General features: G+C 39.5%; 1 protein-coding gene across 2 annotated transcripts in view; it reads right to left on the bottom strand.

Annotated features, from left to right (window-relative positions):
- The window catches only part of Rbcn-3A (Rabconnectin-3A), a 732,274-nt gene that overhangs the window by 118,834 nt on the left and 587,908 nt on the right, over positions 1 to 25,532 (bottom strand). For both annotated transcript variants that reach the window (XM_067136957.2, XM_067136958.2), the window contains exons 49-50: positions 15,554 to 15,812; positions 2,407 to 2,531 (exon numbers count right to left, since the gene is read on the bottom strand). In XM_067136957.2, coding sequence (XP_066993058.2) covers positions 2,407 to 2,531; positions 15,554 to 15,812 — 384 coding nt within the window. The remainder of the gene's footprint in view (positions 1 to 2,406; positions 2,532 to 15,553; positions 15,813 to 25,532) is intronic.

The following is a 25,532-nucleotide window of genomic DNA, read 5'->3' as shown; positions in this document are numbered from 1 at the left end:
GCCACCTGAGCACAAGGAGGGCCATGACTCAGTATATGTCTGAGATGCTCACTCCCATTCCATAGTAACTGGTATCCCGACTCTCAAGACTACTTGCTAGGCCACTCAGCCGTTGCCCATGGTTCACAAACTAGGACGTGAATACAGTAACCTACACCATGTAGATATGACAAAATAATAAAATCATCAGCTTAGTGAGAAAACTGCGTAACTCCAGTTGGGTAAAATTTTTAGGAGATTTTTTCATGTGTTTTATTGAAAGGCTTCAGTTAGATGTTATGTGCTTTTCATAGCCTAATAATGTTATTAATGTAACAAAATAGTGTTATGTTAAGAATATGTTATTGGTGATATGAGGTATGTGCGGGTGAGTTGGGATATAGTACTGTCCAGATATTGCCTTTAAAGAAAGGGTGGAAGTATAATTTCTTCTGAATAACTATATCTACAATACTACCAATCTGAAATATGGAGACTGTCTAATTCAAAAATATATAATGCAACTCGCCTCAACATGTGAATGCAATAGTTGTTTATATATACCTCAAATTTAACATTAAACACTGGGATGGAACATACGTGTTGATTTCTTTCTGCTACAGACAAATGAATTACCAAACAGCTGACATGATGGAATTATGTTTTTCTTCAGTTTACAGTAACAAGGTCAATGAAGCAATGGTCATGTGAGATTTGTCATTATGTGGATAACATATTTTGATCAACTGATGTCGTGAAAATCTCATTCATGGAGTTAGGCCCCTTTCTCACTGAGCCAACAAACTCAGTCCAATATAACTGAAACTAATCACAAATTTATTTATTTATTTATTTATTTATTTATTTATTTATTTATTTATTTATTTATTTAAAGACCATTAAATATGTGGTTCCACCTTGTCGATACTATTAACAGTCTTTATTATGTTACTAATGGCTGTACATGTTTCGAGAACTCAGTATGTTCTCTTCTTCAGCAACATAATAAAAATAACAATTCTTAATTTTTGCTTGGCACATTACAATAATTAACATGTATAATAATTGTTGAACTGTTCCAGGTCAAATGATTTAAAAACATAAATGTATCACCCTATAAGATACAAACATCTTAGAATATCATTACAATACAAAAACACACAATGAAAACTTGCTAAAAGAATCATTTATTTCATCCAGCTACATAAGTAATTTAATCACACTTCAAAAACTGTTCGGCTATGAGTTAAAAACAAAAGCACAAAAACTGCCTGCCTTTAAACAGCCTGACATATCTAGTTCTCTTGTTTGTTTTTGTTGATCTGTTTATGTGCTAATACTCAAATCATCACATCATATTTACGGCTGCACTTGAATTTTTGGTGATAATTTGTCCGTCCTTTAAGAAACTTGTTATTCAAATGTTGTCAAAGTGAAAAAATTGCAGCCGTAAATATGATATGTGATGATTTGAATATTAGCACAGATCAACAAAAACAGTGTATCAAGTGATTGCTACAAGATTTTTACTATTTTATTCAGCACACAGTGTAAATAAGTGTTTCAAAAGACTTTTATACGTCAATAACATGTTAAAGCTTTTAAATATTTTATTGTTAAAGATCAATGTATGTATTTATGTGTCATAACGTCAATTTTAATTATCATGTCCTTTCTCAGTTGTGTGATTAATGTATTTAATGGCTGATGATGACATTTAAATGTCAAAACCAGTACCATTATTAAATAAATGTTGTAAATAATATCTTATACAACTCATAATTTGTATTGAAAAGTTTGAACCTTAAAAAACTTATCTCTGTGATCCCTGTTCAATACGGATAAAAAATGAAGTTTATATCTTTGAGTGATACGGCTCTCGCTGTAACCGAAGGATGATACATAGTTTAATATAGGAATTTTGAAGGGACAGAGAAAAACTGTCATTATAACAGAGTTCTCGTTATATGCAGTACTCGTTATAGTGAACTTCTACTGTGCCTACAGTGTCGCTATTCTGTGGTGCAGTACATTTATGTGCAGTACATATACATAAGCCCCGATGTTTTAATCTGTTTTACAGTTTTATAGGAGGCCTCATAATTTATAAAACAACGACAAAAACCGAAGTACCGGCACATTCAGATATTGAGAGTACTCATTATTATGAGTATTTTTTGTAATTTCATCAACTATCGTTATAGTGAGATTCTACTGTAGGTTGCAGGTAAGCCCCTAAGAAGCTATTTTCAATTTTTTTTTGTATATACATAGTGTTTCTTTAATATTACACTTCTGATAGGAATAACAATTTCAGTGAAGAATTTAGTATACCTTCCTACTGTGTAACAAATTAACAAACTGAACACAATATTTAATTAGCACTAGGAGACCAAACTTAACTTAATTTTATCTAAACTGCCTAACCTTGTCAAGTTGAGTACATCAAATTCACATTCATCTTCTAGCCATGAAGGTGACTCTAATAACAGGGAGATGTCCATCTCTTGTACTTCTCTCGGAGTAGCTAGGGCTAGAAGACCAGAATTTGCCTGGAATAAAATACAAACAACTTTATACGTAGGTTACTTTTTACTGCTAAAAACGTATTCTTAACAAGATATTGCTACATAAAGATGGCAAAAATTCTTTTTCTTGATGATGATGCTGCTTGCTGTTTAAAGGGGCCTAACATCTAGGTCATTGGCCCCTAATGGTATGAGGTGAAAAGAAATAAGGGTAAATAATTACAATTTTAAAATGTATCCACTGACTAGAATTTAAAATACTGTAATAATGATGAAGAATAAATATGAATTTAAAATAATCAGTGGATCTAATCTGCAATGCCTTATTTTCATATAAAATGATATAAAAATAGATTGAAATAGGATAAGGCATCTTATGAAGTGATATCATATACATAATTCAAACTGAAATTTAAAATAACACATGAAAATGCACAGGACTATCTAAAACAGAGTCAATAGGAAAAAAACATAGTTAACAATAAATTAAAAATTAAAAACAAATAGAAAGATTTTCATACACAATAAAACAGGCCACTACCCAACATAAAATGAATACCGAAGTCTGCTGACTGCTCGCCGTCTTGTAGGATGAGGGACATGGTACTCTGAAGTTTTAGACTATGGTGCAGATCGACCAGGTCCGCACACGCCATAAGGATATGTACCACAGTAAGATGACTGCCACAAGTACACACTGAGGGGTGCATTTCCCTTCAGCAAGTGGGAGGGCGTTGCTATACCATGACCAATCGTAGTTCCTTTTATCGTTCTTAGCTTATTTGGAAGAGCGATGGCCTGCCAATCCATCTCCCAATGGAACATAACCAAATGTCTTAGGTGAATATCACTGGCTGGAACCTTGCAAGGCAATGGGGGCAATGTGACTGCCTCCTTGGCAGCCCTGTCAGCTAACTCATTTCTCACTACATCCATGTGGTTTGGGAGCCACCTGAACATGATTCTGGTGCTAGCACTCACAACACTCAGCCAGCAGGTTTTGGATCTGCTGCATCAGAGGGTGCTGAAGGAAACGTGCATCGATAGATTGTAACAAGCTCAAGGAATTGGTACACAGCAGAAAGTGCCAACATTTTTTGGACAGTGCGTACCGCAGAGCTTCAAGGATAGCATAAGAGCTCTGCTGTGTACAAACTACAGGTTTCCGGTAGAGGAAACCGAAACCTCTTATTATCGACAACAAATGCACAGCCTACTTTCGCTTCTGCCCTTGAACCATCCATCTAAACAACTACTAAATCTGTATACTGGCTAACAACAGATAGGAAGAGCCTCCGATAAATGGAAGGGTCTGCGTTCTCTTTCGAGCCGGTGTGCAGATCCGGGATTATTTCAGGTTGTCGTATTAACCACGGAGGTATCTTACTTGGTCGTCTGACAGGATAAGGAACTGGAGGTACATCAAACAATATGGGACTGCTATCCAAGCGTATACCAACCGACTGCGTTGCTCATGGATAAGCAACATACAGCCGATGGTTTCCATTGTGGAATACGCAGGAATAGCTTGGGTGAAGTGGCATCTGTTGCAAATTTTCAGCATTGGAAAATAGTATTTGTTGGTGCCTCAGGTGTGCAGGCAGCACACCAGATTCAGCGAGCAGGCTAGCAATGGGGCTTGTAAGGAATGCTTCCGTTGCCAATGTAACTCCGTTGTGGTGGATGCTATTCAGTTTCACAAGGATGCTTTGCCTTGCTGATCCATATGCTGCACTGCCGTAATCTAACCTAGATAAAATATGTCCCCTATAAAATCGTAGAAGCACCGTGTAGTCTGTTCCAAGTAGTGCTGTTAAGAAACTTCAAAATATTAAGCTTCTTAGCGCATTTGGTCTTTAACTGATGTGCATGTGGGTCCTACAATAATTTACAATAGAAAAGGAGCCCAAGGAATCCGCAAGTGTCAGTCAACTACAGGAAGAGCGACCCTCTCTAAATAAAGCTCAGGATGGGGGTGAAGAGAGTACTTCCGGCAGAAATGAAGAACCGAGGTTTTTGCAATTGAAAACCGAAACCCATGTTCAAAGGTCCACTGTTCCAGTCTCCTAATAGTTTGCTGTAATTGTTGCTGTGTGACTGCCATACTTTGTGAGCTAAATTGCAGAGCCAAATCATCTACATATAGCGACGATATTACTGCTGAACCAGCAGTAGCGACAATACCGTTTATGGCAATCATGAACGGAGTGACGCTGAGAACCGATCCTTGTGGGACTCCATTTTCCTAAACATGATATTGCGAATATGCCCCACCTACTCGGACACAGAATAGACTGAGGAACACAGAAAACGCAATAAAAACTGGCTAGTTACCTTGGAATCTCCAATGATGCAGGACAGAAAGGATGCCATATCGCCACGTGGTGTCATTACGCCTTTTCTGAGTCAAAATAAACTGCCGCCAAATGCTGTTCCTGAAGAAATGCATCCTGGAAAGAACTCTCCAGGCATACCGAATGGTCATACTTTGTGAGCTATGACCAAATCTATAATGACGATATATATATATATATATAATGACGATGTTACTACTGAACCAGCAGCAGGCAGCTCAAAAACCACATTGCTATTTGGGCAAAAGTCCTCTTTCCTCCAACACCACACAAGTTAACGATTCACCATCCTCTCAAATAGTTTACACAGGCAGTTAGTGAGACAAATAGGTCTGTAACTTCTGCATACTTAGGATCTTTGTCAAGCTTGAGGAGAGGAATTACTATTCCCTCCCGCCACTGTGACGGAAACTTGCCCTCTATCCAGATTCTGTTGAACATCCCAAGGAGATACAAGAGACTATCCTCGCTGAGGTGTTTCAACATCTGGTGTCTGGCTCCATGGCTAAACGGATAGCGTGCTGGCCTTTGGTCACAGGGGTCCCGGGTTTGATTCGTGGCAGGGTTAATTTCGCTGGCTCGAGGGCTGGGTGTATGTGTCATCTTCATCATCCTTTCATCCTCATCATGGTGCGCAGGTCGCCTATGGGAGTCAAATCAAAAGACCTGCTCCTGGCAAGCCGAATATGTCCTCGGACACTCCCGCCACTAAAAGCCATACGCCATTTCATTTCATCTGGTTATGGACATTAACTGGTTCAGGAGCCGTGTCCTTGCAAAGTGCCAAGGCGCTGCAGAGTTCCCAGTCTGTAAAGGGCACATTATAGTCCTTTGAAGCTTGAGTAGCAAAACTAAGATGATGTTCTGATTCCCACTTCAGAGCCAGGAAATCATGATGGTAATTCCAGAAACCAGACATATCTGCGAAATGACTTGCTAGATGGTTAGCAACCATGGGTGGATTAGTGACAATACTGCCTGCAATGGAAATTCTCAGTACTGAGGATGGTCCTTTAACTCCAGAAATACGTTGAAATTTAGCCCACACTTGAGATCACTGTGTATGTGATGTCAGCCAACAAATATCTTTCCCATAAAGCTTTCTTATTCTGTCGAATAAGAACTTGCGCCTTACTGCGAAGTTTTTTAAATTCTACCAAGTTGGCCACAATAGGCTGCCTACAATAGCATTTATGAACGCAATGTCATCGTTTTTTAGCTGGTGTAATTTCTTCATTCGATCAAGGAACAAGTTTTTGTGGAGGAGTCCCAGAAAAGGTGGAATGGACTTCTCAGCAGCAGCAGCAGCAAGAATAATTTATATAAGTAATATTGTCTTTTTTTACAACTTTTTAATGTCGCACCAACACAGATAGGTCTTATAGAGGTGATACGATAGGAAAAGCCTAGGAGTGGGAAGGAAGTGGCTGTGGCTTTAATTAAGGTACAGCCCCAGCATTTACCTGGTGTGAAATTAGGAAACAATAGAAAACCATCTTCAGGGCTGCTGACAGTGGGGTTCAAACCCACTATCACCTGGATGCAAGTACACAGCTGCGCGCCCCTAACCTCACGGCCAACTCAACCGACATATTGTCTTCTATGCTCTGGCTACTCGAGTCATTAAAGACAGCTAGTCATGTGAACTTTGGCCAATTAGCATGTTTAAGAATCCATAGGGAAGGAGCCTCGATGGATTTCTGTTTCAACAAAATAAGAATAATAGGAAAATGGTCACTACTACAGAGGTCATTGTGTACATCCCACCAAAGCACAGGAACAAGCGCTCTGCTGCACAGACTAACGTCAATGTGGGAGAAGACGCAGTGTGCTACGCTGAAATGTGTTGGTCCCCTATATTCAAACTGCATAATTCCAGCTCCCTTATTAACTGTTCCAAGTCCCTTCTTCTGGGGCAAAGTATGTCAGAGCCCCATAATGGATAATAGGTGTTAAAATCCCCCAACAAGAGGACAGGATGTGGAAGCTGATGTATTGACATCAGAAAAGTTGGATGGCGCAGCCACACGGTAGAATGTTGAATCTGCAACATAGTGACTGATGAGGTTTATTTACATGGCGAAGCATTGACGTTGTGATGGAAACAGAAAGAAAATTGTCAAATTTGAGGAGGTACTGCTCTGTATATGGTTGCAAATTGTATAAAACGGGTGTGAAATCTCTTCACTACTTTCCTGTACAAAAAGTTCAGAGAAAAAGATGGGCTTCCGCGCTGTCAATTGGAAAACGTGTTAGCGATACATGACAGTGTGCAGTGTGCATTCCCGTGCAGACAACTTCTTTCCACAGGGTAAGTACCGGTACTGTTTATTGTACTCATTGATAGTTATTGTCTCTAATTTGTATTCACAAAATTTAGCTACATCAAAAATACTGGTAAACTTGTAGCCTAATACTTCTGTGCCGCACATAGAATGTAATCCGCTCTTTGTAAACTTCTTCATATACGTTACAGCAGACAGTCAATTAACTATCTAAATCTGAGTAGTTTCACTGGTAGTAATTAAGCACTGCATTTAAATTGCTTATAAAATACTTCTACCAATGAAAGAAAATATGTAGTATTTTGCCATCATAAATTAGCTTTCTTTGCTATTTGTTTTATGTCCCACCGACACAGATAGGTCTTATGGCGATGATGGGACAGGAAAGGTCTAAGAATGGGAAGGAAGCGGCCGTGGCCTTAATGAAGGTGCCTGGTGCCTGGTGCGAAAATGGGAAACCACGGAAAACCATCTTCAGGGCTGCCGACAGTGGGATTCGAATCCACTATCTCCTGGATGCGAGCTCACAGCTGCACGCTCCTAACCGCACGACCAACTTGCCCGGTCATCATAAATTAGAAGCCATAACCTAATTAGTTGGTAGAATTGGACAAACCAAGTATTCTTCAACCCCAAACAGCTGTGACTGTAGAGGTCATAGTACTCTTAAATTATAATTTTCAAACTTTGCTCTGTATATTCTGTAGGTAGTTATAATTTTTATACTTATTATTGTCGGTTCTAAGTTCTAACTTTTGTGCTGATGGTAAAAATGGAAGAACATTAAGATTACGTTGGCTGTTCCAACACAAGCCCGTATGAAGCCTAGGATTTATTTGCTTTACATTTACTTTGTAGAATAATTATTTTATTTCTTCCCCAAGATTAAAGTTTACAAAACAGGTAACTCCCCCCTTTACCTGGCTAAGGCTTTGGCATGGACCAAATCAACAAGAAATTACTCCATAACCTCTAATGGTGGAAAATTATAGTAGCTTAACTGTTAAGGTGAATTGGCGTGACAATGGTGACATTTCTCCGACAAAACCGGTTTACATGTACAGTAGCACTTCACATTTTCACCCCTTTTGTTCAAGACAACATTAACTTTGTGGGGTTTTGAATCAATGTGGGATGATTGTAAACACAACGCTGCAACACAAGTTTCATTTTCTGTTTCAAACTTTTTACCTACACATATCAAAAAATTACGCTTGAAAATATTTCTCCCCCTTCCACTAATGGACGCGTGAAATCTCTGACAACTCTCAACAGTTGCGTATACGACACCAAAGACATTTTGAACACTTAATAAAACCTACACCTGATCACTGTCGTGTTTACTTCCCGTCACTATCTCACCGCCATATTGGAAACAGCTGACCATAAGCTCCTCCCCTGTTTCGGACGTCAATAGGATCAATTACATCACTGATGTTACAAGGCCAGCCTGGTGGGAAATAAACATTACAAACCGTAGTTATGACAGGCAGTGAAACACGTACTGCTACTGCCTCCAGCTGGGAGTGGAACCTCTTTGCTGTAGGTATCAAAACGGTAACAACACCAACACTACCAGAAGCCCAGTTAGCATAATCCCATTCTGACTAGAGTAGTCTGAAATTTCTCAAGACTGTATGATGAGCCGGTCTGAGATTGGTTTTTGAATACAGACTATACTCACCGCAAACTGACTAACCAGCTGGCGCAGCTCTGTAAAATGCCTGTCAGAACTGTTACAATTCCACTGTAACAGTGCCAGTGTGTACTGTGTGTGGGTTTTAAGCGGCATGATGCTACTTAACCTACACTCACATCCCTATCCAAAGATGGAGATAAATACTCAACGCGCAATACCTCATTACCATACAAGTTGATGCACACCTTGAGCTTCTTCGATTTTTTTTGGAGGTGGGGTTTCCTCCTACGAGGAGAGCGCACAGGTTTTCCAACAGAATATCTGCTGGTGCTGACAAAGACCCTCCAGATGGAGGGCATGTATCCCCATTCGCAGAAGGGGTGGGAAAATCGGGCGTCCCTCTTCCCCACCTTCGTTTCTTGTTTAGATGGGCTGGGAGGTAAATTCCCAGCCCCAGTCGATGATGCCACTTCCGCCGGCTTGGTTGCGGCTTCTGCCAACCTCCAGGGGGAAGGAGACTGTCTTCTCCAACTGCTGTGCCGACTTAGGTTTCTTATAAATTTTCCAGCTAACTCATTTCTCGTTGGCAGCATTTTGCCCCAGTGTGCTAAGTTGGGCTCATCGGTTGGTATATACCATACCTACCAAGATGCATGACTAGTGCATACCGTAGAGGACACTACTTAGGCTACTTGGAGTCACTGGCAGTGCCAATGCACTACGAGAGACTGTCTCATTTTCAAAAATTGATGCCTGCCTGGCCATTAGATGATATAGATGTTGATTCCCATAGGGAACCTGAAATATTTGCCCTGAAAGAATAAATTTAGGTTTCTGAGCCGGCATGGACTTGTTTAATGTTATTGGCTTTACGTCCCACTAACTACTTTTATGGTTTTCAGAGAAGCAGAGGTGCCAGAATTTAGTCCTGCAGAAGTTCTTTTACAAGCCAGTAAATCTACCGACACGAGGCTGACATATCTGAGCACCTTCAAATACCACCGGACTGAGCCAGGATCGAACCTGCCAAGTCGGGGTAAGAAGGCCAGCGCCTCAACTGCCTGAGCCACTCAGCCAGACACAGACTTGTTTGTGGTCGAAGGCTGCCACCTTGGGCACAGCGATCTTCTGAGAAGGTGTTGCTAGAAAGTATAAAGAACCTGGTAAGCTCTGGGCTACCATGCTAATCTAGTGTCTTGACAGCCTCATTTATGGAAGTAAACTTATGGGGGTGCTTCCTGGTGTGAAAGACCACCCAGTGTCTTTTATCTTCTGGATCTTCTTCTCACTAAGATAGACTGGACAATTTCCATCTTGAGGAGAATGAAGACCAGGGCAGTTAGTGCATCTGTTGGGAAGTATGCTCTGTTTCACGGCATTAGCTTCTTTTCCACATGTACCACACATAGATTGACTCAAACAACGATACCATGTGTCCGAACATTTGACATTCATAGCACAGCATTGGACTCTGTATGTACGGCCTCACATCGGAACAATAAGTTGTTACCTTGACTTTCTCTGGTAACACTGGCAACTTGAAGGAGATATGAAAGCACTGGTAGCAACATTTCCACCATTGACTATGAGCGTTATGCGCCAGATGCATGTCATGCCATGGTTCTTCACGTCTTCCATCAGCTCATCGTCAGTGTTCAGGATCAAGTCTTGGTAGAATAAGATGCCGTGAACCTGATTAAAGGTTTTGTGCTCTTCCACTTTAATGGGAATTTCACCAAAGTGGTAGCACTAGAACAACCGATCTGCTTGGAGTGCAATGCTCATCTTGAGGAGCAAACTAGCATTGCACATTTTCTTCAGAAGTCCGCAATATACACCTCTGATGTGTCGACTGAAGAGAATCAATTTAACCAGCTTTAAGTCTTACCCATTGGTTCTGGTAGCAACCAGGAACCTAGGGGAGCTGGAACCCAAACTAACACGCTGCGTTTGTTCCCAGGGGATTGCACCCCCCTGAGGGAATGATAAGTTGGTAACCAAGTCTCCCATAGTGCATTGGCACTACCTGTGGCTCCAAGTAGCCTACACAGTGGCCACCTCTATATGCACTACTGAGGTGTGGTAGTTACCAACTGATGAGCCCAAATTGGCACACTGGGGAAAAACGCTGGCAACCAAGAATGAGTTTTTTGGGAAACTTAGAACGGCCAATAACTGACCATTTATACTGGAATTAGAACTAATCCTAAAACTAATTAAAAATAAAGAGGGGATTGATGGCCACATAACCCATTTAGTCACCTTTTACGATGGGCAGGGATAACCTGTGGATGTATTCAGCCCCTCTCATCTACAGAGTGTACAACACATGGTACAAAAGCCACTATCCATTTCCGTGCCTAGGTCGCCCTTTTTAGTCGCCTCTTACGACAGGCAGAGGATACTGCGGGTGTTTTCTGTGTTTATGTCCCCCATCCTCATGCGGTCTGATTTTTCTTTTCTGGTTCTCTTTAACATTGTATTAACACAAGTAGGTTTTTGTTGATGTTGGGATGCGAAAAGAATGGGAATACGATGGTAATGGTCCTAATTAAGGCACAGCCCTAGCACTTGCTTGGTATGAAAGAAAGAAACCAAGGAAAATCATTTCCATGGTTATCAATGGTGGGATTCAAACTCACCATCTTTTGAATGCAAGCTGTAAGTTACTATACATGACTGATATTCTATAGATAACTTACTCAGTACATGATCTGAGCACAAGTAATAAGTCCTAATTTGATCTTTGGCAGAGAATCATTAAGAGGTCACTCTACTGTTACAAATATACATTTAAAATATACTATTATACGTTTTTAAATTATACAAAAGTATTATTTTTATACAGTAGTCATTTATCCAAGTGTTAATCAAATGTTTGAATCAATAATTCTTTGAAGTTTTAAGCACTGGTAATGCATTTCTGGACAATTATCACTTTGCATAATTTACATTCCTTCCATTTCAACATTAATTTCATTTTCTATATATGAACAAGAAAATATTTAGTTGATCATTTCAGTAAAACAATATGATTAATTATAATCAGGGATTTCAACATTTCCATAGTCAATATTTCCCCTCCAGTTCACAATTATATCTTAGTAGTAATGATGAATCTCATGCGGAATTGTTGCCCCCTTCCCAGATAAATTCTTTTTTCCCCAAATGTTAATGATTTTGATAATACCAGTTCTTGGATCAACAATTTTATAGAATATTTCAGTAACAATATCACTGAGCGTAGTGGTTGTGTGTGTTAACATGGTACTGCTATGGAACCAAGTTCTGCTTTCGGCAGGTGAGTGGGTTCGAACCCCACCATTAGCTGTCCTGAATTTTTTTTTCTTGTGGTTTACCTTTTGCATTTCCACGCAAATGCCAAGACAGTTCCTATTCATAAACCACATCCGATTCCTTCCACTTCCTTAACCAGTTTCATTCACCATCATTCATTTTGTATTCATTACCTTCTCAACTGAGGTTGGCATCAGGAAGGGGATCCAGCCGTAAAAACATGCGGTAAAATATCACCTCACTTTATCTCCGATACTGTATTGGACTGCGGGACTAAGGGAACGATATGCATTCCATTAATAATATCAGTAAAAAAATTCGGTACAAGTGCTTCTTCCTTGAAAAAACAGCCCAGAGGGTTCGCCTGGTCATCAAAACTCGGCAGTGAAAAGGTTAAGAATGTCTCCTGCCACAGCTGGTGAGGGAGAAGGTAGGGGTGAAGGCGGTCGACAACGAAGAGGGACAGGGTCAATGACATCACGAGCATGCTGTTCGGTATAAATAACTGACTCGTTTACATTAGCCATAGTAAACAGAAAAATTCAAACTACTCATCCTAGTTGTTTCATAAGCACCTCCAGAAATATTCATACAATCACTTTTACACACACCATCACATCCACATACACAAACATTACAAGTTATATAATAACTCATTGTTATTTTTCCAGTCAATCTCGTGCTCGCTCACCTAAGACTTATTCATTGTGCCATGCTGCTAACACTTTCTGTCCATTGTTCTTCAAAACAACAATTCAGCCGTCCTGTGTCCACACCCGTCAGAGCCCGAAGTGATCACACGCCCTGTAAATTATTTTTTCTGATGCCTGTCAGGGATTCTGTCAGTAGAAGGCCAGTTCCTTTTAACAGCCGCTTAGCCCTCCAAACTCTGTCTCGGTCGTGATAACGCACAAATTTTATGATTACAGGGCGCTTACCCATAGCAACAACCTGAGCTGTGGTTCGTTTCAGAACCCCTAATCAGTGGCAGCGATCTATATCAGACATAGTTATATTTACATTTAACTTGCCCTTCACCATGCCCATTACTTTATCATAAACGTTCTCTGCCGGCTCCTCTGGAATACCATACGGCATCAAGCAGTTCCGCTGGCTATACTGTTCAGCTACATCAAGCAGTTCAGCCTGTTACTCAAGGCGCTGTTCAGTATATTCCAGGTTTTTTGTTATGTCTTTCAGCTCACTAGACACCCTTTCTTGGAACTAGGAGAACTCAGTCTTTAGCCGCTGCAGCTCTTCCGCGCGGCAGGTGCAGCTTGCGACATGTTCCAAACGGCCTTGGAAGTTCTTCATAACATCTTCAATGGACACTACACAACGAATAGCTTCTTTAGCGGACATACTAAAAAAAGCTTGGAGTCAAGGACAGATTAGTTACACTGCAAATCACGAATGGTACTTGTTGGTTGTCAATCTTGCTAATTGATGAGATTTATTGGAGAGAAGTTTCACATAACAGCAGCAGTTGGTGCCATTTTGGCATTATGTCGTGAAGCAGATTTTTGAGGTGATGTTGGAAAAGCAGCAGAACTTGTAGCTGTACAAAGTCTTCAGATCTTCCCTTGAGCACATCACAAATGGTACCGTGTGTCTCAAAACCTACCACAAAACCATATAATTGTGAAGCATGTTGGAGGATGTGTTTCAAATTCATGCCTCCATTCACGTTGAACTTCAGCATCATTTTCAAACTTGAACAACCACTTTAATATGAGATGCGGTTCCTCAAATATCAAGCATGTCTTGGACATTTTGATTCACTATCAGTCACATGTCACAGTGGCTGTATAGAGTTCTCAGAGCAATATGGAAGGATAACGAAATACCTGAAGATTGGACAAAAGGGTTGATAGTTTCTATCTTTAAGAAAGGGAGTAGAAGGAAAAGTGAAAATTATAGAGGCATTACCCTCCTATCACACGGCCTTAAAATTATGGAGAAGATCACTGAAGTCAGAGTAAGGGATATACTAGAGCCTATTTTAGAAGAGGAACAACATGGCTTTAGGGCTGGAAGAAGCACAACTGATCTGATATTTGCTCTGAGGATGTTGGCAGAGAAACACTGGGAAAGAGGAAAAGACCTAATTATTGTGTTTATGGACCTTGGAAAAGCATATGAGAATGTTCCTAGATCAACTATTTGGAAAAGTCTTAGAAAACTTGGGGTACCGGAGTACCTTATTAGGAAGATTCAAATGCTATATACTAATTGCAAAAGCTGTGTCAGAATTGGAGATGGTCACTCTGAATGGTTCAATACAACCAAAGGAGTACAACAGGGAAGTGTCTTTATCACCTCTTCCATTCATAGCAGTTATGGTTACCATTTGAAAGGAACTAAAAAGAAAAGGTAATAAAGATCTTCAGGCTCTGGTGTTTGCAGACGATGTGGCAATATGGGATGAAACAGAGAAGGGAGTGCAAAATAATCTGAATGCATGGTATAAGAAGTTTGATGATTATGGAATGAAATTGAACCAATCAAAAACAGTAGCATTGAAAATCAGCAGACATAATACAGAATGCAACGTAAAAATACAGGACCACCAAGTTGACATAGTACACCAATTCAGTTATTTAGGAAGCATGATGGCTAGTAATAACAGAGCTGAGATAGAAATAACAAACAGAGTAACCAAAGGCTCTAACTTTTACAGTATCGTTAGACACCTACTATGGATGAGAAGGTCCCACAAAGAACAAAAATGACCCTATACAAGTTATATTTCATTCCCATCCTTACATATTCTCTGGAAACCTGCACACTACCATCAAAAGATTGTAGTAGGATTCAAGCCTGTGAAATGAAATTTCTTAGAACTACCCTCCAAAGACCCGATTTGATCATGTGAAAAATGATGAGAACCAATCTAAACTAGGTCTAAATGAATCGATGGAGGAAAGACGTAAATCACGTAGACTTAAATGGTTTGGGCAGGTTAAACGAATGAATAGCACAAGGTTACCATGTGCTTATTTGGAAAAGAGAATAACAGGTAGAAGACCAGCTGGAAGACCAAGAAGATGATGGATGGACCAACTGAGGGAAGACATGGAGAAAAGAGGATGAAAATGGGAATCTGTCTTGGACAACAAAATGTTTTTGAGTAGGCAACTTTGGAAGACACTCGCTTTCAAACACCCTACCCGGCTCGTTGGAAGGGCAAACCGATGATGGTGATAATGTCACATGTTAGTTATAAGAACTGTATAGGTACATATATATGTTGAGTAAATATCATACTACCTATTCCATAGATAATTCAATGAAACTCTGAAAGCAATATGGAGATACCATCTGTTATCAAGTATGTATACATTTTTTTTGATGGACCCTGTAGTTTCATAGTCACCTTGCAATATTAAGGATTAAAAGTGAAATACAATACAGAAAAAGCTTGCTCACACCTGAAAAGCTTCTCAAAATTATTTGAATATGTTGCATTACCTGATTGAGACAAAAAGCAGAGATAGAATCTTGCTCTTTGTGTATGATCTTCACAGGCTCCGGTAAAGAAAGGACAGAATCTGAAGTCTTATCTTCTGAAATTTTAACACTGCTTTCGGTGATAGGTGGAGGTTCACTAATAGAGGCTGTAGACTGCCGTTTGCCAAAAACACTACGTATGAAGATATCCTGTACTGGCTCTTGCCTCACCAGATAGCTCCAAAGGCGACGGACTGGAGCAGCAGAGGCATGGCGGGGACTGTGAAACAAGAGTTACATTTATAGTTCAACAACGAATGTGAACTGCGAAATAAAAGAAATGCACATTAGAAGAAGGAAGGGAAATCTTATTGTTCTCTTCCTTCTAAACAATATCTCCATATACAGGGTGAAGCTTAATTCGTGCACTTGGGCGTCGCAGCGCGACTCATCACATGCCAGCAATAAAAAAATGTCCGTTACAAATTTTCGTCTTGCGAGTATATCCGGTAGAAAACGGACGTTGAAGAATAGCAATCTGGCAACACAGTAACCATATGTAGGGTAAGTACCGCTGTCAACACGTCCTCGTTGTGCTGTACAGTTGGTGCAGTTGGTAGAGTTTTTGGTTGGCATGCAGGAGGTCGATGGTTCGATCCTGGGTTGAGGTGCTTTTTTTATTTGCTAATTTCCATCCGACATTACCTACTGTAATACAGTAAGACACCATTTCTGAGGTCACATGTATCCTACATTTACAACATTTTGTAACGCTGAAAGAACAAATACCTGTTTATACTAATAAGAAATAGACAGCTGAAACAAACAGGTTTCACAACTAGAAGATGAAGTGGTGAGAATAAATTCATGCCCACGACGTGGAAAGGGCGCCTTTCAAAGCTGACCAATGAAAACGATTGTTCGTCCATTTCTAGGATCGTAGTATGTAAGTGCAAATGATTTCTAGAGGACCCACTACAATTGCTGTTGACGATTAAGATGCCAGATACCATACCACCTGGACTACATTTACGAAATAAAAAACATATGCCTCAACCCAGGATCGACCACTCGACCTCCTGCATGCTAACCCAAAACTCTATCCATTGCACCAACTGTACCGTACGACTAACTTCTGCTGACAGAGGTAATTACCCTACATGTAGTTACAGTGTTGCCAGATTGTCACTCTTCAACGTCGTTTTTCTGCCGGATATACTCGCAAGACGAAATTTTGTAAGAGACATTTTTTTATTGCTGGCATGTGAGGAGTCGCGCTGCGACGCCCGAGTGCGCGAATTACGCTTCACCCTGTATATGGCCACAACAGCTCAACAGACAAATATCCATCTTCATTTTCTGTAATGATTATAATGTTATGTACTGCTAGAACTAATTTTTCCTGAATATATTTGAAAGTTCGTGAAAAATTTAATAATTGCAAATATGTACATTATTACTCCTTGTACAATAACAGAGCATGAAACATACAATTTTTATTAAGTGCAGTTTCCTGTGTAGCTTGTGTAATATTCACAGAGAAATTTGACGTTTTCTGTTTTGGTCTATTTAATATTGCTACGCCACTGTATACTAATCAAAGCCTAATTTACACCCCAGCTATGCCAAAACTTACATACAGAGTTATGCAGTGGTAATACCAGTGGAGATAATACATAGCTGAGGAGAGAAAGCACATCTCAATAACAGTCAGTATAATATTATTGTTGGATCAGTTTTATGGGCTCAGACATTGTAGGCTAGCAATGTTTTGGCACTGATGGATTTTACACTAAAAATAAACATTTGGGAATATTTTCATTATTACAGCTCATACAGTAAAATTCTATAAACATAAAAAAGAATGAAAAATGAATTTTCGTATGTACACTTTCTAAATAGAATTAATATCTCTGGAGAAATGAAGCAATCGTGAATACTTCTGTTATTTTTTATATTGTAACAGTGTATTTCACACAATTTTTATAATGTACAGTTAACAACAACAACAACAACAACAACATTAGTATGGCCTCTCCGATTCTGAATTCCCACTTCATCAACTGTCAGCAAACCAATCTAATGAAGACAGCTTGAACTCAACTACATAAACTAAGTTTTATGTATCTTCGCAAGAGCTGTTGTTGATACATTGTCCGATATAGCTAAACAGTAAGTATGTTCTAGTTTAAAGTCTTCTTTTCATTTCATCACTTTACATCATTTTTTGTTTTTGGGTTTACAGGGCACAGGGTTTAGTTACAATAACTGGCTCAGATTTTTCTGAAAAGGTATCCAATCATGAATCAAGGTCAGCAGCATTTTTTTTACAATTTGATATCTATACAAACAGCCACATCAGTAAGACTTTTATTAATTTAATTTCAATCTTAAATTCAAAGATCTTTTTCATGTTTCTAGTATATAAGACCTCCCCCGCGAAACATGTGACCTTGCCACGGTGCGGAGGCTTGCATGTCCCAATGAAGCAGATAGCTGAGCCGCAGGTGCAACCATATCGGATGGGTATCTGTTGAGAGACCAGACTAAGGAACGGTTCATCGAAAGGGGGGTAGCAGCCTTTCGGAAGTTGCAAGGGCGGCAGTCTAGATGATTGACTGAAATGGCCTTGTAATAATACTCAACATGGCTTAGCTGTGTTGATACTGCTACATGGCTGAAAGCAACGGGAAACTACAGCCGTAACTAACTCCCGAGGACATGCAAGCTCTCTCTGTATGAATGATGCACTGATGATGGCTTCCTCCCAGGTAAAATATTCCGGAAGTAAACTAGTTCCCCATTCGGATCTCCGAGTGGGGACTACACGAGAGGGGACGACCATCAGCAAAATGGATACTGACATTCTGCGAGTCGGAGCGTGGAATGTTAAAAGTTTGAATTGTTGTGGTAGGTTAGAGAATCTGAAAAGGGAGATGGATAGACTGAAGTTAGATGTAGTTGGTATAAGTGAAGTACAATGGCAGGAAGAACAGGATTTTTTGGTCAGGCAACTACCGAATTATCAACACAAAATCAAACAGGAGAAATGCAGGAGTTGGTTTAATAATGAATAAGAAAACAGGGCAGCAGGTAAGCTACTACGACCGGCATAGTGAAAGAATTATTGTTGTCAAGATAGACACCAAACCAATGCCCACCACAATAGTGCAGATCTATATGCCTACTAGTTCAGCAAATGATGAGGAAATCAAAACAATATATGAAGAGATAGAAGAGTTAATACAATATAAAAAAGGTGACGAGAATCTAATTGTGATGGGAGACTGGAACGCAGTGGTAGGCCAAGGAAGAGAAGGTAATGCAGTAGGAGAATTCGGATTGGGACAAAGTAACGAAAGAGGAAGTCGGCTGGTTGAATTCTGCACTGATAATAATTTAGTCCTTGCCAATACTTGGTTCAAACACCACAAACGACGGCTGTATACGTGGACGAGACCTGGAGACACTGGAAGGTATCAAATAGACTTCATTATGATTAGGCAGAGATTCAGAAACCAGGTGTTGGATTGCAAAACTTTCCCAGGAGCAGGCGTGGACTCTGACCATAACTTGTTCGTCAAGAAATGTCATCTGAAGTTGAAGAAATTGAAGAAGGGAAAGAATGCAAAAAGATGGGATCTAGACAAATTGAAAGAAAAGAGTGTGAGGGATTGTTACAAGGAACATGTTGCTCAAGGGCTAAATGAAAAGGCTGAAGGAAACACAAGAGGAAGAGTGGATAGTCATGAAAAATGAAACCAGTAGGGATGCTGAAGATGTTAGGAAGGAAGGAAGGAAGGAAGGAAAGAAAGAAAGAAGAAAAGATCAACTAAGAATCAGTGGATAACTCAGGAGATACTAGACCTGATTGATGAATGACGAAAATACAAGAATGTTAGAAATGAAGAGGGCAGATAAGAATATAGGCGATTAAAGAATGAAGTGGATAGAAAGTGCAAGAATGGCTGAAGGAGAAGTGCAAGGAAGTCAAAGGTTGTATGCTCCTGGGAAAGGTAGATGCTGCATACAGGCAAAATCAAGGAAACCTTTGGAGAAAGGAAATCTGGCTGTATGAATATTAAGAGTTCAGATGGAAAGCCACTTCTAGGAAAAGAAGACAAAGCGGAAAGATGGCAAGAACATATCCAACAATTGTATCAAGGTAAAGATGTAGATAAATTGGTTCTGGAACAAGAAGAGGCTGTTGATGCTGATGAAATGGGAGACCCAATTTTGAGGTCAGAGTTTGACAGAGCTGTGAGCGACCTAAATAGGAACAAGGCACCTGGAATTCATGACATTCCCTCTGAATTACTGACTGCCTTAGGAGAAACCAGCATGGCTAGGTTATTCCATTTAGTGTGTAAGATATATGAGACAGGAGAAGTCCCATCTGATTTTCGACAGAATGTTTTTATACCTATTCCCAAGAAAGCCGGTGTTGACAGGTGTGAAAACTACCGCACCATTAGTTTAATATCTCATGCCTGCAAAATTTTAACACGTATTATTTACAGAAGAATGGAAAAACAAGTTGAAGCTGAGTTGGGAGAAAATCAGTTTGGCTTCAGAAGACATGTAGGAACACGTGAAGCAATCCTGACTTTACATCTGATCTTAGAGGATCGAATCAAGAAGGACAAGCCCACGTACATGGCATTCATAGATCTAGAAAAGGCATTCGATAATGTTGATTGGACCAAGCTATTTAAGATTCTGAAGGTGATTGGGATCAGATACCGAGAACGAAGAATTATCCACAATATGTATAAAAATCAGTCTGCAGTGATAAGAATCGAGGGCTTTGAAAAAGAAGCAGCAATCCAGAAAGGAGTGAGGCAAGGCTGCAGTTTGTCCCCCCCTCCTTTTCAATGTTTACATAAAACAGGCAGTAAAGGAAATCAAAGAGGAATTTGGAAAGGGAATCACAGCCCAAGGGAGGAAATCAAAACCTTGAGATTTGCTGATGATATTGTTATTCTATCTGAGACTGCAGAAGATCTCTAGAAGCTGCTGAATGGCATGGACGAAGTCTTGGGTAAGGAGTACAAGATGAAAATAAATAAGTCCAAAACAAAAGTAATGGAGTGCAGTCGAATGAAGGCAGGTGATGCAGGAAATATTAGATTAGGAAATAAAGTCTTAAAGGAAGTAGATGAATATTGTTACTTGGGTAGTAAAATAACTAACGATGGCAGAAGTAAGGAGGCCATAAAATGCAAACTAGCGCAACCAAGGAAGAGCTTCCTTAAGAAAAGGAATTTGCTCACTTCAAACATTGATGTAGGAATTAGAAAGATGTTTTTGAAGACTTCCGTGTGGAGCATGGCATTGTATGGAAGTGAAACATGGACGATAACTAGCTCAGAAAGAAAGAGAATAGAAGCTTTTGAAATGTGGTGTACCGAGCTCGATAGCTGCAGTCGCTTAAGTGTGGCCAGTATCCAGTATTCGGGAGATAATAGGTTCGAACCCCACTGTCGGCAGCCCTGAAAATGGTTTTTCGTGGTTTCCCATTTTCACACCAGGCAAATGCTGGGGCTGTACCTTAATTAAAGCCACGACCGCTTCCTTCCCACTCCTAGCCCTTCCCTGTCCCATTGTCGCCACAAGACCTATCTGTGTCGGTGCGACGCAAAGCAACTAACAAAAAAATAAAATAAAAAAAATGTGGTGTTACAGAAGAATGCTGAAGGTGAGATGGATAGATCGAATCACGAATGAAGAGATACTGAATCAAATTGGTGAGAGGAGATCGATTTGGCTAAATTTGATGAAAAGAAGAGATAGAATGATTGGACACATCTTAACACATTGCGAACCGGGTGCCCTTCATCCCATGCACAGCCCTGTTCCCAGCCACTTTCTAACTACCTCTAAGCTGGAGTGAATGCATTCAATAAACTGTCAGAACTTCACCAGCTTTTGAAGGACTACTGTGTATTTTTCTAGTGGCCTTCCTGAATAGTTCTTGAAATGCAGGGTATTTCTTGAATCTATATTTGCTCATAGTTTTCGGAAATATGGGTTTTTTATTAGGGGATCTGTTGGCCAGTAATCAATATACACAGAGCAATATTTTTTTAATTTCCCTGCTAGTGACATTAGTCCACTTTAGTGTTTTAGGGGATACATTATGAGAATGTGAATTCTGCTCATGGTATAAGTTTGTCTGTTCAGCTACATACTGAAAAAATTCCTCAGCAAACATAAGTCCTGCTACTTGTCCTATGTTTCCAGATTCATTAGGCCATACCTTTATACCAGGAACACCTTCAAAATCCTCTAGCCTAGGTTCACTGTTGTCCATAACCCAGTTGTCAGAAAACACTACATTACAATATTTAGAATATTTACATGCGTAACACAATTATCAGACTCGTTCTGCGCTACGTGAGTTCCACACCTTGAAGATAAGACTACATCCTCATCAACACTTGAAACATTTCCGTTAGAAGATATTTCATCATCGAACTCTAAATATTCAGCATCACTTAGATATTCGGAGCCTGTATCAGCACATAATTCGCGAATAATTTCATCTTTGTCCAAATACGTGCAAACCCTGGGCGCTGCATGGCTCTTCAAACTTTGTAAACATGTTGTCAAGAAAATCTATGATATGAAGAATACTCAAAAAGAAATGCGACTATCGATTGTGTAGAACCATACATAACAGACTGCTATCACCCTTGACCTCCAAATAGTTCCCGTATATCTCAAAAGATAGCACTAAAGTTCCGTCTGCTGGGTCTGCTGCTAACACGAGGTAACTCGGGATCAGTTCACAATGCTCGGCTAGGCAAACACGAGCTTTCTCGGGACCGGTCCGCATTGTGTTAAGACACTCAGGACTTGTTCAGTTGTTTTTTGAAGGAAGTGTAGGTGGTAAGAACGGTAGGGGTAGACCAAGGTATGAACATGACAAGCAGATTAGAGCAGATGTAGGATGCAATAGTTACGTAGAAATGAAAAGGTTAGCACAGGATAAGGTGGCATGGAGGGCTGCATCAAAACAGTCTATGGACAGAAGACTCAAACAACAGTATATAAGACTTGCATTTCTTTGTTTTGTAGTGTACAAAAAGCTAAATCACACCCGACCAGTCACAGATTAGCCATTCGGAGGAAGTTTCTAACAGAATGAGTGAATTCAAATTTTTGAATGTCAGATGGACACTGTTTTTGGTGATATTATTAAAACTTTAAGAAGAAAGAGATGTTATCTTATGTTCATTTTTTATTTTGATTTCATGTCATTTTAAATATTTTATTCAGTTGACAAGTCTTGTATTTTAATTATAACATTTGGAGTATTGTAATTTTAAACGTTTCATGTAGATGACATTTCTTGTATTTTAATTACAACTGGCTTGTAGTGTATTAAAATTTGTTTAGTTGCTGATGAAGAGAACAAATGAGGTTCTCCAAACATGTACAGAATTTTATTAATATAGATTAAATAACATTTTATAGTATTGACAAGATGGACATAGATATTTACCAGTGATTTTCAGTGGTGTATTAAATTTAAGTTAATACGGACCAAAATCAAACCCTAATGGTTAATATTTTGAACATTATCTACATGTGGCAAAGGAAAGATTGCAGTGTTCCCCTTATCATGTAACTGTTTGGTCGCGCTGTGTTTCCTTAAATTTTAGGGCCTTTACACAAGAGCGTTTTTCTGTCTTTTTCGACCACAAAAAGTGGTTCAAGTGTGGTCGGTTGTCGCTGCTTAGCCATCACCATATAATGCAATGGGAAGAAGGCTTCCCCTTTACAGACAAATGTTTCTTGATCACACGTGAACCACAGTAGGAAGCTGTAGCCGATCCTGTCCACTGACCACACGCCGACTGCAGCACTTTCCTTTTCACATGGGCGACATTTCAGTCTCACTGTGACAAGAGCGACAAGTTCTAGCTGGCATTATCATACCATGATGGAACCATGATGGAGCCTTTCAAGATGGACACGTTAACTTTCAAGATTCAAACTCAACCCGCTGTATGGAACTACACTAGCGACGCGAATAGCAACAGAATTGAGAACATCAGAGTATGGGAGGAGATTTGTGAAGTCTTTCACAGTAACTTCCAGGAGTTAAACACAAAAGAGAAAAATGAAATAGGCGACTGTAGACCTACATAAATTTAATCGACACAACCGACGCAAAATCGGGAGATTGTGGGTTCAGATCCGACTAGTGTCTGGTTGCAAGCTGTCCACTTCATGGCTGTATCGATGAGTTTAATCAACAAATTAATCTAAAAAGCCACCTAGTGTCTGGTTGGCCATTTTTGTTCTGTACTTAACATATCTTCAACACATACTAAATGTACATAGCACAACCTAGGTTGAAAGTCAATTTAGATTACAATGCAGTTGTGAAAATTCAATATTCATTACATAAATTTACTTAATTTTTTTAAAAAGTATTCTCACATATTCTAGCAGGCTTAAAGCTAGTAATAGTAATTGCTAACTTCAAACATACATGAAATATAAACTTAGTGTCAACGAAATTCTAGAATCCCAAAAGTGCATTCTACTGTTCTCGTAGCACTAGGTAAATGATAGTTTAAGACCTCCTTCTCTGTAGACAAATTTATCCTTGCATATGGATGTAACAAAATATTTGAAAGAGGAAATCTCTCATCCCCAATTAAAATAAAATGGTAAAGCTATTGCATTTTCTGAAAGCGGTTTGGAATTTGGAAGATCAAGTTCATTATTTTGCATTTTATGATAAAGTGAACTGTTAGAACAAATTGTTGAGTCTGAGGACCTTCTGTAGGACCTATCTCAATGTAAACAAAGTTATAGTTTGAATCGGCTATGGCTAAAATAGTTAGAGAAAAGAAATGTTTGTAATTAAAAAACAATGACCCACTCTCTGTTGGTTTTATTACACAAACACGTTTGCCGTCTATACCTCCAAGACAGTTAGGAAAATGGGCTTATTTTTCAAAACCTGATGAAATTTTCAGACAGGTATCTTTGTTGGGAGTAGGAATTAATAAGTGAATGGCCAAAGTTCCACTTGCCGAACAAAATTACTCCATACGTGATGCAACTGGACCACATTTTTTTGCTGGCTTTAGCCACAAAATGTGGTCATACTGAACTACAGAAGTGGTCAAGCTGCCGACAAAGAAGCATATTTTTTGGTTGACAGTAACAACAGAAAAAAGGTCATGTGTGTAAGGGCCTTTAATGAAGGATTTTCTTCTTTAGAACTTGAATGCAAGTTTTCTCGATTGTCTATGGACATATGTAAAACCCTCATAGGGATAATGATTTATAAGGTTGCATGAGTGTGTACCCTTGTTTCCCTTATTCTTTCTGTTTTCTGGTGACTAGGTTTAACTCTAAATTTTTGGTATCTTGTGTTTCGGACTTGTACTTTTCCTACCATAGTCACCAAGTAATATGGCTTATCATCTGTATCATGGCCTTCTGCCCTATTAGGTTTTATTGAAAAGTTATGTCATGGAATTGCTTGAGGTGTTCAGCATCCCTTTCATTTTGTTCTCGGCCTTCCTATTTACCTTTATTTTCCCTTTAATTGGTATGTAGTACGAGCTTCGGCTCCCGCAATGTTCTGGATTTTTCGATCCACCTTTGGTGTGGCTCTGTTATGAAATAAGTGTAGCGTGTGTAAAAGCTGTTTATGCTTTTAAGCGCAGAAAGTGGTGTTCTGACATGAATTCATTAATGTAAATTCACGAATATGTGAATTTGTAGCCCATTAAGTCATTGTAATCTGTAAATTGTAGTCCATGGTTTGATGTCCTCCTGAAGAGTTTGAACTTAAAACTGAGGTTTGTACTCCCTCTAGAAGTGTAACTGTTCTCAAACCGAGGGCTTGATTCCCCTCTTCTGAAATTAATTTAAGAAGCTCTAGCTTCTCGGTAATATGGTCCATGGATTGAGTCTCTTTTCAAATTGTAATTTCATCCCCAAAAATTTGTGTCGGTTGACCTGTTGGTCT

Source organism: Anabrus simplex, chromosome 1 (assembly GCF_040414725.1).
Source record: "Anabrus simplex isolate iqAnaSimp1 chromosome 1, ASM4041472v1, whole genome shotgun sequence".
Classification (NCBI taxonomy): Eukaryota; Metazoa; Arthropoda; class Insecta; order Orthoptera; family Tettigoniidae; genus Anabrus; species Anabrus simplex.
The sequence above is the reverse complement of the archived record's forward strand: the minus strand, read 5'-3'. Positions and strand labels throughout refer to the sequence as shown.